The sequence below is a fragment of the Tamandua tetradactyla genome, chromosome 2 (genome assembly GCF_023851605.1).
Source record: "Tamandua tetradactyla isolate mTamTet1 chromosome 2, mTamTet1.pri, whole genome shotgun sequence".
NCBI classification, from domain to species: Eukaryota; Metazoa; Chordata; class Mammalia; order Pilosa; family Myrmecophagidae; genus Tamandua; species Tamandua tetradactyla.
Window position 1 is genome coordinate 40990378 of NC_135328.1, and position 14590 is coordinate 41004967.

A 14590-nucleotide genomic window follows, 5' to 3' on the forward strand; every position below is an offset into this window, starting at 1 on the left:
AAGCTGTTCTGTTAGGCTCTCATCATTCAGAGGAGAATGGCTTGAAAAGTGAAACATCCTGACAGGGGAAATTAGGTGTCATTTCTATGATTTATAGAGCTATGGATTGAACTGCACAATTTCTCAAATAGGGAATGGATCCTTGCCAGTTAGTATTTCTTAACTGTGCAGACTTGTAAATGGAGGGATCTGACTCAGAGGCTGAAACTGAGCAGTGAGATCAGGGGAGGTCAGGGGCATAGCTTAGAATTTGGAATTAGTATTAGAGTACATTCCAAGTTCTATTGCTTTTTATCTTCGTGACCATGGGCCACTGTATTCTCTGATCCCAAGTTGCTCATCTGTGATTTGGGGACTGTAAGAACTGTCATATCTGGAGACAGCAGGCAGATACCATAGCATCAGACCTAGAATAAAGAGATGCTTCATAGAGGTCTGTCCCCTTCACTTTACTCTTCTCTTTCTTCTAGAATTATCAAAGCACATTCCTCATCTGCATGACCTCCCCTCCAGAAAGGATGTTAGCTTGCAGGAATTTTTAAGGACTCCAGGCAGTACATCTAGAATGAGAACTTTTCAAGAGGATGGAAACATTGTGGCCAGCTTGGAGAAAAGGCAAAATCCAAAGCCCAAATCAGAAAATTACTGGAAGCAGCAATGCTGTGATCTGAATATCCAATTTGAAGAAACTAGAGATGATTTCAATAAGGCCCAGAGAGGGAAAGAGACTTAGTGAAAACACAGAGCAAGTTAATCAGAACATGGTATAGTTCCTTAGATTCTCATAGCTTAGGCATTCTACTCTTTTCATATTCTATGCCTTTTTCCTGTGGGGTTTTACTCAGTCTTGTGGCGTCTATGACATTGAACCATATAAAATTGCTGGCATTTGACTTACAAAAATGGCACTGTCAGAGGGCAGTTTCACTGATCTTGTGCACTGTGAAAAATCCCAATATATGCTAAAGGTGGGGGGAGGCAAGGGAGTAAATAACTCTTTTTCAAATGAACTGTCTCTCTAAGAGTGTTTATTTGGAGGCTTTATAATGTACTAGTTCAGAGTGTAGCCTTTAAAGCCAGATTTCCTGGGTTCAAGTCTTAACTCTGCTACTTGTTAATTATGTGACCTTGGGTGTATATATATAATGGATGTAATAATGGTACCTACCTCATAAATTGTTTGGGAAATGAGATGAGTTTCTGTATCTAAAATACTTAAGGTTGTCGTAAGGAGTAATGCATGTGAAACATTAAGAACAGTGCCTGACTCGTAGTACATACTCAATGAATAGTATGTTATCACTAATACCCTTTAATGCAGTGAGAATATTGCTTGTAATTGTAGTGGTTAAAGGTATGAGATTTAGAATTGAATAGCCTGAGTTCAAGTCCTGATTAACCCATTTTTAGTCGGGTTACCTTGAACAGACTATTTCACCTCTCCAAACCTCAGTTTCCTCATTTGTGAAATGAAAATGTTAGTGGCAGAATCTACTTCATAAGGCTATTGATAGGGCCTTATGAGATAATGTGTGTTAAAGTGCTTAGCACATTCTCAGTGCATGCTGTTATGTTTGCTTCCTGTCGAATGACAGAGTAGTTTAGTGGCTTAAACCCAGGCCTGGATGTAGGAGCCTGATGTAGTGAATGTCAATTGATATGAGAAACTTGGCTTATTCTCTGTCAGGTTCTTAAGGTGTGAACTTGGACAAGTCTCTTCCTTTCTCTGGTCCTCTTATTCTGTGCTAAGAATTTGAAAGCCAGTATCACCCCCCAGTATGCTTCTAGCTCTAAAATGCTTGGGATCTATGACAATGACTATGCGTGTGATGTGCTCCAATGCCATCTGGGTCCTGGCATGTGTATGTAGGTCAGGGTTTCTACTTCCCTTTTTTCTGGCTTTTCCCTAGTTTCTCCCTCCTCCAAGCAATCTTTCAAGATTCTTCAGAGATGAGTTGTCATTTGTTTGAGTTAAGTAGTATGGTTCCAGTTAAGTATTTCTATGTAACCCTGACAATTAGTGACATAAAATATCAAAGATCATTTTATTATTCTCTCTAAATGGACTGGCAATTGACTGAGCTCAGCTGGAAATGTTGGCTGGAAAACTTGCCCATGGCCGGTCCATGTGGCTTGGGTTTTCTCACAGCATGGTAGTTGGATTCCAAGAGTGAGCATCCCAAGAGACAGGAAAGAGAAGTTACCAGTTTCTTAAGGCCTAAGCCTGGAAATTGCCACAGCATCACATCTTTTAGTCAGGCAATAATGCGGTCCAGATTCAAGAGGGAGGGAACTTCAATCCCATCTCATGATGAGAAGAATGACCAAGAATTTTAGGTTCATGTTTTAAAGTCACCATACTTGCCTTACTGCTCTGTAGGGGAATAAGACTTAAGCCAACTAACACTGCCCACTTTTCTCTCCAAACGTGTCCTCACACCTACTGTTTAGTTATGTATCCATTGATCTGTAATAGGATAACTAATGAATCGCCTCATTGTCAAGACACATCAGCATGTCTTGGTCCATTCCCAAAGAATGGTGGTTCTAGCCCCTGGTCTTCAACTGCTATAGATACCAGGAAATGAATAATTTGGTATCTTCCACTGCCACCATAAAGAGTGTGCTGATGATCAAATAAGAGGTTACTTAGGTGGTCCTGTCCTACCTGAGTTCCACATTGGACTAGAAACCTGTTTCTCCATAGGTACTGCTGTGAAGCCCCCTATGATCTTTCCTCTATTCATTAAACCTAATCCTTCCTGACCATACAAACTAGGTCAGCATGGGCTCAAGAATTAGTTTCCCTACAAAGCTAGAGCATCAGCAGCTTTCCCTTACTCTTATGTCTCTCCAGGACCCTACAATTTTCTTATTTTAAACCTTTAAATACTTGTTTGAGAACAAACAAACAACTATCAATGTACTCTCTTCCCAGAATTAACCCCAGTTACCTCCAAGAGGAACTCCTATACACCCAATCCCAAGCCACTTTCAATGGCTTTAAGGTAATTTGCTCCTTGTGTGGTAAACAATTGCATTATGGAATACTTTGCTAGCAAAGAAAAATAATAGCAACTACACAAGATTAATCCCTGTCAGGGCTTCTTATTACATAGCTATGAAATGTGACATATTTTTTTAGCCCCTACTATGTGTTAAATTTTTTGTGTAGAGCTGGGGACACAGAGGTTAATCATGTATGTGACCTTGCTTTGGAGAAGTTCACAGTCTAATAAGCAAGAAGGATACATGAACAATCACAGAGCAAGGAATTGTGAAATGTGCAAAAATTGAATGAGATGAGGGTGATAAAAAGTCTCTTAAGTTGTGGCAGAGTGCTAGTAGACAGGGAAAGTTTCCTGGAATTCAGTAAGGAGGAAGAAGTGAGGAAAGGGCATTTGAGACTGAAGGCAAGCATGTGAAAAGGTCGGTGATGTGAAAGAGCATACCATTCTAAGAAGTTGGAGGTGTTAAAGCAGAGAGTGGGAAGGAGTGGAGATAAGAAGGGAGAAGAGACTGAAGAATAGAGGACTTGGAATGTCAGGCTAAGAAGTGGAGACTTTAAGCAGAAGGGGGTGGAAATTCTGAAAGGGTCCAAGCAGGATGTGGAATGAGCAGTTATGTTCCCCAGGCAGCTGTGGGAGGATGTGATGGAAACCTTGGGATTGGAGTAGGAGGCCAGTCCAGAGGCTATGACAGTAGTTCAGAGAAAAGTCATTACTAGCCTACCAGGGAGGGGGCAGAGGGACTAGCCATGGGAGGTTGGTTTTGAGACATGAGGGAGAAAGAGGAGCCCATATTGATTCCCTGGTTTCTGGTTGGAGGAATCAAATTGATGGGGGTCCTTGATACGGGAAATATAGATAATCTTGAGGAAGAATAGGATCTCTCTCACTTACGTATTCTCTTTGCTTTTACCATTTGTAAAGTGTTTTTTTTTCAGCTCTCCATGTGAACTTTCAATTCAATTTTATAAAAATTAACTAACCTATGTTATATGTTAGGCACTGTGCCAGGCCTTATAGTGGAGCCGGTGTGTAAAAAGATTACAGAGTCTTTTATCTCTCGAAGGCCTTACCCCTTCTCATTTGGAATGGGTTGGGCAGCCAAATGACCAGGCTTTTTAGTACAGTGGAGAAAACAAAACCCTTTAGAATTTGAATGAAGACTTCAGGGTATCCCTTTTGAAGTCAAAGAGACCAGAACCATCTTAATATTAGAAAATAACAAACTGGGTGTCAGCCCATAAGTCTAAATTCTAAGTTAAAAAATACAGTTACTGTAAGAATAGACTATAGAATTTAATTTATGGGCTTAGTGATGTTCTATATAGAATATCCAAATACTTTAAACAAATATAGGGTATTTGCTTTAAAGTTTAAGATTTCTAAGACATTACCATAATGTATTATGTATTCCCACAGCCTCCTGTGTTTATTACTTCATGACACTTGAACCATAGTAACTGTAATTGTTTGGATGCACATGTCTTCACCATTAAACCATGGATCCTTTGAAGTGAGGTACTGGATCTTGCTCATATCCCCTTTTAGTGTCTAGATAGCATAGGAAGTTCAGTGATGTTGATTGAACTGAACTAAACCTTCAAAAACATATCTTCTTCCACCTGATTTTCCAGGTGGAGACAGTGAGACATAGAGAGAGGGATTACTTATTGCAAGTTCACATAGGAAAGTAACAATAGAGTCAGGAATAAGTCCTAGTTTATTTTGATTACTTAACATTTTTGTGGCTGCTTTCTCTTCCTGTCCAGCTTGGTTTGCTAGCTAATTAGCTGAAGTTGGATCCATTTACAAGTTGTGGAAATGCAAACCTTCTTTGTTATGAAAACCAGTGGCCATGCAACTGTAGCCCTTGTATTAAGTACAGAATTTATTTCTCAAGTCCTTCCAGTTTGTAAAAGCCAGGAGTCAACAATGCCTCCAGTGTATGGTTTCATTTTCCTCTGAAAGCACACACATATGCATATCACACATGCATACATATACACGTATGCATAACCCAAGCAGAGTGGCTGAGACAATGATATTTTGGGTGAAATTTTGACATTTATTGTTCCTCTGTAACCTGGAAAGTTCAAGTATGCCAGGATTCAGATGGACTTTATTTCAATCCTTAAACCTCTATGGTCATCTGTAGATGGGAATAGAGCACCCATCTTAAAGGCGTTACATGTACGAATAGAGTAGTTTTAATATGAAATTGCTCCAGCACCTTGAACCAGCTAGTTAGCCTCTCTGAGCCACTGAATCTGCATCTGTAAAATGGATTAGATGAGATGATTTACAGAGTCCCCTTGAAGCTGAAACATTCTATGATTCTCCTCCCCTGGGATCTAACTGGACTCTGGATGAAGTGTTGCAAGGACTAAAGACGTAAGGAAACAGAGTGATCCTGTGCTAACACAGTGCTGGCTTCTGCTGCCTTGTGAGGGCTCCCTGTTTGATGTTGGCCTTTTATCAGGGTGTGTTTGTGCTCTATCCAAGGTTTGCCTGGCCATTGCTCCAGCCCCCATTTTGTTCCCCAGGCTTTGGGAAGAAGCCAGTGAATATGGAAACTGAGAGGCAAGATTTCTTCCCAAGAGCTGCCTGGCTGGTGAAACTCACAAATTCCAGAGAGATTTCCTGTTTTGTATTTCACAAACTCTAGCTCCTATTGATTTCAAAAATCACACACACACACACACATACACACACACACACACACTCATGCAAAGACAAAAACACATACATACATCAAAAAGGATGTTCTATCTCCTCTCCTTGCTGGAGTCCATTGCAATCTCCTACCATCTGTGTCACTTTCACCCATGGCCCTGGATTTCACCATTATGGTAATTAAACTCTTAGCACTGGCTGGAGATGTTTCAGAATCTTAAGCCATGAACAGTTGTGCATGTTGATTTCACTAAGGGGGAACTGCAAAGCTAATGGAGGAAAGGTCTGGCAGTCAGCGTGACCTCATGCCATCCCATATGGTTTCTGTCCTCATGAGAGTGCCTCCCTCTGGTGCTGGTAGCAGAATGGGCATTTGTTCCCACCACAGGCTCTGGCACATTGTCAGAACAGTGCTCTTCCTATGTGCCAAATGCTTGGCCAGGCATACGTTTTACTGACATTCTTGAGCCCAGTAGCCCTGAAAGCTCCATTTTCCAGGTAAGGAAAGTGAGACTCAAAGAGGTGAAATGACTTGATCACATGACTCATATATGGTAAAGCTGGGACTGGATCCCAAGCACGTTTGCCTCTGAAACCTGTACGTTTTCTACTACTACAAAGTAATCACTAGCATTTGTTAGCACCTATTAAATGCTAGGCTCTGTGCCAAGATCATTTACATACATGATCATTTTTAATCTTCCCATTCGACTTGATGATAAAAGTTCTAATGTTGACTTTGTTTTTTTGAGTTGTGGGCATAGAAGCCTGAGCATACAATATCTCCAAGGTCAAGCATCTAATAAGAGGCAAAGCACATATACCTTACACTCTCCTATTTTCTATCATCTGCTTCATAGAACCCTTCAGAGTTAAGCAGCAGATATACCTCAATCTCTCAACCTGACATTCACATTACTATTTCTATTACTATCAGCAGCATCATTGGCTTTGTCATTATGGTTTGCAATTTCATATTATTTTCTAATTTACATTTTATACTAGGATGGACATTAAACCAAGATGATTGGATTGTGGAAAACAAACGAGTACTAGGCCCTCAAGGCCAGCTCTTAGTAGTCAGGCCAAGCCATTTTCTACTAGCTCTCCTTCAAACTGGTTTCATCTCTTCTCTTGCTCCCAGTTTCTTTATAGATTAAACTAAGGGACAGGACCACATAATATGTGGGACATTTCCAATTTGAACATTATCTCATTCTCACTGATTCTTGAACAAGGTCTCCTTTCCCCTACACTTTTTATTTCTATAGAGTGAGGTGGGGGTTGGATTTGTAGATTTCTAAAGTACCTTTCAGGACTCTGAGTTGATGACTGGACTAGTCCCTGTATTACTTTCTTGTGGCTGCTGTAACAAGTTTGCACAGATTTGGTAACTTAAAACAAGAGAAATTTATTCTCTCTTGATTCTGGAAGCCAGAGTTCTGAAATCAGTTTCATGCAAGCTAAATCAACATGTCAGCAGGGCCCAACTCCATCAGGGCTTTAGAGGAGAATCCCTTCCTTGCCTCTTGACACCTCTGATGGCTACTTGCACTCCTTGCCTTGTACCTACATCACTCCAATCTCTGCCTCTGTCATCAGATGCCTTCTCCTCTTCTTCCATGTCAAATCTCCCTCTGTCTCTCTTCTAAGGACACTTTGGATTGCATTTAAGACCCACTCAAATAATACAGGATAATCTCCCCATCTCAAGATCTTTAATTACATTGGCAAAGAGCCTTTTTCCATTTAAGGGAGCATTCATAGGTTCCAGGGATTAAGACCTGATATCCTTGGGGGCCATTATTCAGCCTACGACCACGTCTGAATTCCTGAGTATCAGTGGGGGGGAAAGAGGTGGCAGGGAAAAGTCTTCTTATTTCATCTTCTCATCAGAATAGAGTCTGGAGAGGAAGAAGTGAGGCCATGGGTGGCTGTGTGGTGACGTGGGGTTAGGGTAGCTGGATAAAATACAAGGTATCCAGTTAAATGTGAATTTTAGATAAACAACGAAGCTTTTTTCAGTATAAATGTGTCCCAAATATTGCAAAGAAGGAAAAGACCTACTCGTCAACATGAACTCATGACATCCCACCTGCTCTATTCTGATGACAGTGTCTCCCTCTGGTGCTAGTAGGAGAACAGACATTTGTTCCCAGCAGTGTTCCTACTGTGTGCCAGAACCTGTTACAGACATTTTACATGCAAATGTTGCATGGGACATAAATATACTAAATTCAAATTTAACTGGTCATCCTGTATTTTTATTTACAAAATCTGGCAACTCTACTTGGGGTTAATCCCACCTGTCTGCCTGGTTGAATAGAAAAGACATGTGTTTAGGAGTCAGAAAGACCTGAGTCTTTGCTGTGTGATCTTGTGAAAATTGCTTCACCACCTGTAGTTTCCTCACCTGTCAATGAGGAGCATGATATCTGTATCTCAGGATTATTGTGAGGACTACATTTTTAAAATGCACTTAAAGTGCCTTGCGCTATATAAGTAGCTGCTTCGTGAACACTGGCTTTTATTATGATTAGGTTTTGGTTTCTTTGAGTCACTACACTTAACTTGGGAGAAAGTAGGGCATTTGTTCATTCCCGAGGAAAAGATATGGGTAAGAACATGGGCAGGAATAATTGGTACCACGTTGTTACAGGCTCTGGGAGAAATGGAAGGCAGGCTCAAACAATAACTTTCTTGACACGAACCTTCTCCTTTCAGATCTGTGTTCCGGGTAGCTAAGGAGGCAAAGCTCAGCCCTACTTTACCCAAATATGCTGCACTTGAGTCTTTTGAACAATGCACAATGGAAAAAGTGGCACCTGGTTAATTATGTGTGCTTGGTCATAGGCAGTGTGAAATTTTCATTAAAAAAGCTCAGAGAGGGTGGGCCAAGGTGGCTCAGCAGGCAGAGTTCTCGCCTGCCATGCTGGAGACCTGTGTTCAATTCCTGGTGCCTGCCCATGCGAAGCAACAACAACAACAACAAAATTGTAAAAAGCACAGAGAAATTAAAAAAAAAAAAATTAAGGCAGGCCATGATAGCTCAGCAGGCAGAGTTCTAGTCTGCCATGCCAAAGACCCGGTTTCGATTCCTGGTGCCTGCCCATGCAAAAAAAAATTTAAAAAGCAAGCAAGCACATAGACTCTATTCTTTGGCAAAAGAATAAGGAATCAGCATTCCCTAGAATTCCTAAACTTTAAATAGATCTTAGGAGATGAACAGGGCTGGGGATATGCATAGGGCTAGGGCAATGGACAGGGCTAGGGCAATGAACAGGGCTAGGGCAATGGACAGGGCTAGGGCGATGCACAGGGCTAGGGCGATGCACATATGCAATTCCAGTGCCTTGAATTGTCAACTGAATGGAATGATTTGATCCTTCCATTCCCCGCATCTCAAGTACACACTGAGGATCTCTTCCCTCAGCCTAAGGCAGAGGAGAGACTTGGGTCCTATGCTAAGCTGAATCAAAGAAATGGCTTCCAAATTCTCTTCACTGCCAAATATTAATGATCAGTTTTCCAATGTCCGTTCATTCATTTCACTAAATATTGACTGAATAACTGTGCTGGGTCCCCTGAGAATAGTCATGATTAAGGCATGGCCCTGGCCCTTGGGGGTATCCTAGTCAGTTGGGTGAGACAGGTAGGTGCAATTTAGTGTGTTACAGCATCCAGAACTAGAGCACAATTCCAGGCACAGATCTGTCAGGGGCGGTTTCCCAGAGAGACAGAAAGAAGGACTTGAAGTGCAAGGGAAAAAATATCCTAGGCAGAGAGGATAAAATGTGTTTATATATATATATGCGTGTGTGTGTGTATATATATATATGTGTGTGTGTATATATATATATATATATATATTATATATATATATATGAAGTATATTGCAATTACATAGAAAATTGATCATCATTTAGAGCAGAAGTCAGCAAACGATGACCCTCAGGCCAAATCCAATGCCCCTGCCTGTTTCTGTAAATACGGTTTTATTGGAACACCATCACACCCATTCTTTTAAGTACTGTCTGAACTGCCTTTATGCTGCAAAGGCAGAGTTAAGTAATTTTGACAGGGATTGCCTGGCCACAGAGTTGAAACTGTTTACCATCTGACCCTCTACGGAAACCTTTTGCCGTTCCCTGATTTAGAGCAGTTTAAACAGCAGGTTGGTGGAACTGTTAGTGTTTGCATGAGGGTGGGCGTTAGCGTACAAAGGAAAGTGAGTATGGTGCCGAGAGTTGAGGCTGGGGAGGGGGCCAGGAGCTAGAGCAAGTAGCTTAGAATTTATCCTGAGGGTGGCTGGGAGTCTCTGAAGGTTTTTAAGTAGGGCACCGAGATTGTCGGACGTCTGTGAGGAGCAGTATAGCAAGGCGTTGAAGAAGGCAGACTCTGGAACCAGACTACCTTGGAGGAGATCTCAGCTCCATCACTCATGGTGTGAGCTTTAGGGAAGTTACTTAACTTCTCTGTGCCCCAGCTTTCCAATTTGTAAAACTGGATATGGTAATAATGATAATGATGATGAGGGCGATGATGCAAATAATATCGTCGTTCTTGTGGGGTTGTTCTGCATATGAATTAAATTAATAGGCACAGAGCACCTGCCCCAGAGGAGGCCCTCAATGAATGATATTGTTTCTCAGTGATGATTCTGACTGCCAACGAGAAAGTGGCTCAGGATGGGAGAACCTGGTGGTAGGGTGCCAGTGATTTAGGCACGAGATGGCCCTTTCAGTCTGTCTCTCCACCATTGCCATCACTGTCTTTTCTGTCCTTCTTTATTCTAGGCCTTCAAGAGTGCACTGATGAGCTCCTACTGGTGCTCAGGGAAAGGGGATGTGATCGATGACTGGTGCAGGTGTGACCTCAGTGCCTTTGATGCCAGTGGGCTCCCCAACTGCAGCCCCCTCCCACAGCCGGTGTACGTATGTATGGCTCCCTCCTCCTCTGGTAACCTCTTTTCGTGAACTCCACTGCTGTCCTGCCAGTCCAGACCATAACTTGCTTCTGTTCTCAGGGCGCCTAACCAGATCCCTGCAGGCTCTGGGGCCTACATCCCTATCTTCTTCTTTGGGAAAGAAGAGAGCCAGGATGGAACAGAAACTTGGAACAGGGATGGATACTGCTATTGTAGTATGCTATTTTGAATGATGCCTCTCATTCCATCATTGCCCCCTTCACCTATCCATTCAGCAAAGTTTACTGAGTGACTGACTGCTGTTTTATCAGGTCCTGTGCTAGACATTTGGGCTACAGAGAGAAAGAAAGTGAAGAACCTCTCCTAAAAAACCTTGTTTTATTCATTCAACACATGAAATTGTTGAAAAAAATTTATTTTCTTCAACACATAATTTTTGAATACCTGCTGGGTGCTAGGCACTGGAAATATATCACTGACCAAGATAGGCACATTTAAGAAGCTGATGGTTTTTCAGGGGAGAAGAGGTACAGGAGTGGGGGTCATAAAAGCACAAAACAGGAAAATTTAAATGAGAAATATCTGAAGGAAAAACAAATTGATGCTAATGGAGAGAATAATGGAGGGAGATTCTTTAGTTGAAGGGGTGGGGGGCATTGTCAGGGAAGCCTCTGATGAGACCTGACTTTAAGGGTAGGAGTTAGCCAGGATAACAGTGGTTGAATATCACATTTCAGGCAGAAGGTACCACATACAGGGAGTACACAGGAAAACTCACCCTTTGAGAAGTAATGGCAGCTCATCGTTTTTGAATGAGTGTGAATGGTGTGAGAAGCACAGGAAGGACCAGTATCGGTAAAACCAGAGTCAAATAATACACAAGATAGTCCTTGAAGAGATAGTGTGATGCAATGAAATGAAAGAAAGAGCTATGGGTTGGAAATAAGCAAAGTAACCATTATGGGTCTGTCCTCAACTTGCTGGGTATCCTTGTGCAAGTCATTTTCCTTTTCTGAGCCTTACTTTCCCCTTCTCTTCCAAGAGGGGATTCTACTTCACTATTTCTAAGGACCATTCCAGTTCTCACCTTCAATCATTCTGTTATTCCTTGTTTTATGAAAGGATTCACCCCAGGATCCCTGCTTTCTTCAAAGGAATATTGATTCAAGAATATTAAAAAGTTAATTGATTGGGCAATGGAAGAGAATGTCAGAGAGATTGAAAGCTGCAGTGTTTGAAGGCATTGTCAACTTAATTGAAAATGAAACATCATTGATTATATAGCTTAAATAAACGGAAAGTTAATCAATTTTCAGTGAGCACGTATTGCCTGCTTGGATTACTTTACTGAATTTACATCGATCCTGAAAAGTAGCTCTTCTTATCCCCATTTTAACTTACCTAAGGCCATTCAAGGGCTTGGTGCTGGGTGGAATCAGGATTTGAACCCAGATTGAAGCCTGTGCTTTGAAAATTGACATTTGCAGACCCTTTTGGGGCCGAACTGATGCTGGATGGCAAACAAACAACTTTCTCTGTCACTCCCTGTAGGCTACGGCTGTCCCCAACAGTGGAGCCCTCCAGCACTGTGGTCTCCTTGGAGTGGGTGGATGTCCAGCCAGCTATTGGGACCAAGGTCTCTGACTATATTCTGCAGCACAAGAAAGTGGACGAATACACAGACACTGACCTCTACACAGGTAGGCAGAAGGCCCATAACTTCCCAATCTCTTGGGGTAGTGTAACAGAGGAGGGACACTGGGATTTTCTTTCTTTCTTTTATTTTTTTGTATGCTGTATGATGGGGTCACATTTCATTACTTTTCCATGTGAGTATCTCGTTATTGCAGCACCATTTGTTGAATTTTTGTTTGGTTGGTGGGTTTTTGTTTGTTTTGCTTGTTTGTTTTTTGGGAAGTTCATGGACCAGGAATTGAACCTGGGTCTCCTGCATGGCAGGCAAGAATTCTACCACTGAACTACCTTTGCACTGATGCTGGGATTTTTTTAATGCCTGTGGAGAATGGGTACCATCTGCATTTGGAAGATATTGGAAGGTTTCATTGTTTAGTGGTTATCATCTGGTGTCCATCTCTGTATACTTTTTTTTTTGTATGATTTTGAGCAAGGAAAGCCAGCAAGGTGTAGTTGGAAGGAATTTCTGATACTGTTGAGTTGGACCTTCAAAATCATATATCAAAGGATTGTTGATCCCAAAAAAGGTTTGGCCTTTTCCTGTTTGGGAAGACCTCCAGGTCACATGTTTGAACACCTTGGTCTGTAAAAATGTTATCTCTCAGACTGAACTGAGGGAATTCAAACAATTTACCATGGTCTTCATTAGCTGGTGCCGAGGAAGAAGAAATGGGAAATGATGCTGGCATTCAGGAGAAGATGAGGAATGGGGCTCCTAAGAGAGCTGCGTTTGGTTATAACCCAAAGTGCTATTTCTAGGTTCTTCTAAATTCTGAACTCGGCCAAGAGGCCAAGCACTCACCATGAACAATACTGGGGGCTTGTGTTCTCTGCTCTTTATCGAGACTTCCATTCAGTAATGCTATTTTTCCAAGCCAAGAACCATCAATTAAGCATTTACTTCCTGTGCCAGACACTGAGCTAAGTGCTTTGTTAAAGCATATCATTGAATCCTCACAACAACCTTAGAAGGTTGGTGTTTATCAAACTCATGTCACAATGTAGGAAATTTAGACTAACCTGAGCTTATCCATCTGATGCTATCTCCTCAAGCTCTCAACATTAATCATATTTTAAAAGAAGTGAACGAACCAAGACTAGATTATTGAAAGAATTAAAGAAGTATAATTATTTGGTTACTTGTAAGTATGTGTCTGTTATTATGTTAAAAACTCAAGGAGGAAAAATAAGGTTTCATCTTCATCGTGGTAGAATTCCCAACACCTACCATAAATCCTGGCATTCAAATATTTGTTGAATGAATAAAATTACCTTTATTGTTTCCTTTCTTTCTCCTTTTCTCTACCCTGTCTTCTCTTCTCTTTCTCTCTCTCCTTTCTGAGCTATTTTTGCTTTACTTCCTCTGACATTGGAAAGGAAGTGGTCAAATGAGAGGGCCCAGATTATGGATGACATGGGAAGCCAAATTGGCCGGTGCTTGGTGCCCTGGGATTGATGTGGCTTGTTAGATGGAATTGGCTGGAGGGGATAGGACAGTCTGGAGTGGACCTCACTTTCACTGAGGGGCTAGTCATGGAAGAGTAATTGGGCAGCTAGCTGTGCCACATCTTCTGGATTTTGTTAATTCTTTCCATCTGTTGCCTCTGCATTTGTGTGTGTTTGTACAAAACTGTTTCTGAAATATCTGTGTCCAAGTTTATCTGTGTATATTTGTTTATGTGTTTTTATGTTCATTTATGTGCACTTTTATTTCTATATGGGTGAAGTTTGTGTGAGTGTGTATTTTTTGTGTCTTTGTCTTTGTGAAATGCTATTTTATAATGGCAAAGCTTTGCAGGCCACAGATCACCAAGGGAAAAGAAAGGCCTCCAGTGGTGGGTTTATATTTTACAATAATGCTTCACATCTCTATAGCATGTCATTATTTTCAGAATTAAAAATAAAAATTAAAAAACAATAGTGAAATGCAATGATTACCAACCCCTGTTTTACGGACACAGAAGATGGAACCCAGAGAGGTATGTGAATTGTCCAAAGTTCCACAACCAGTGCATAGTAGAACCATGCTTTACAATCAGGCTTTACTCTCAGCACAGTGCTTACTCATATACTGTGGAGTTTCTAAGCCAAATCTCAAGTGCTGTTTCTTCTGAAAGCCTCCTCAACCCTTTTAGTGCTAAGTTTTCCCCCTCTGTTCTCAGCTTAAGGTACTCATTGTTTGTACCATTTCTTTAGCCTACTCCATTCATTGCCTTGAGCTTCTTTTTATAATATCAGTGGAAAATTTTAGGCTTGGAAGTATCCTAGAGATCATCCTGATCCTGTT

The 14590-nt window shown here is 41.3% G+C and overlaps 1 protein-coding gene across 7 annotated transcripts in view; it reads left to right on the plus strand.

Moving 5' to 3' along the window:
- Window positions 1-14590, plus strand: part of ASTN2 (astrotactin 2) — a 903825-nt gene that overhangs the window by 737938 nt on the left and 151297 nt on the right. For all 7 annotated transcript variants that reach the window (XM_077143577.1, XM_077143583.1, XM_077143589.1 and 4 more), the window contains 2 exons: window positions 10478-10611; window positions 12160-12308. In XM_077143577.1, the coding sequence (XP_076999692.1) occupies window positions 10478-10611; window positions 12160-12308 (283 nt within the window). The remainder of the gene's footprint in view (window positions 1-10477; window positions 10612-12159; window positions 12309-14590) is intronic.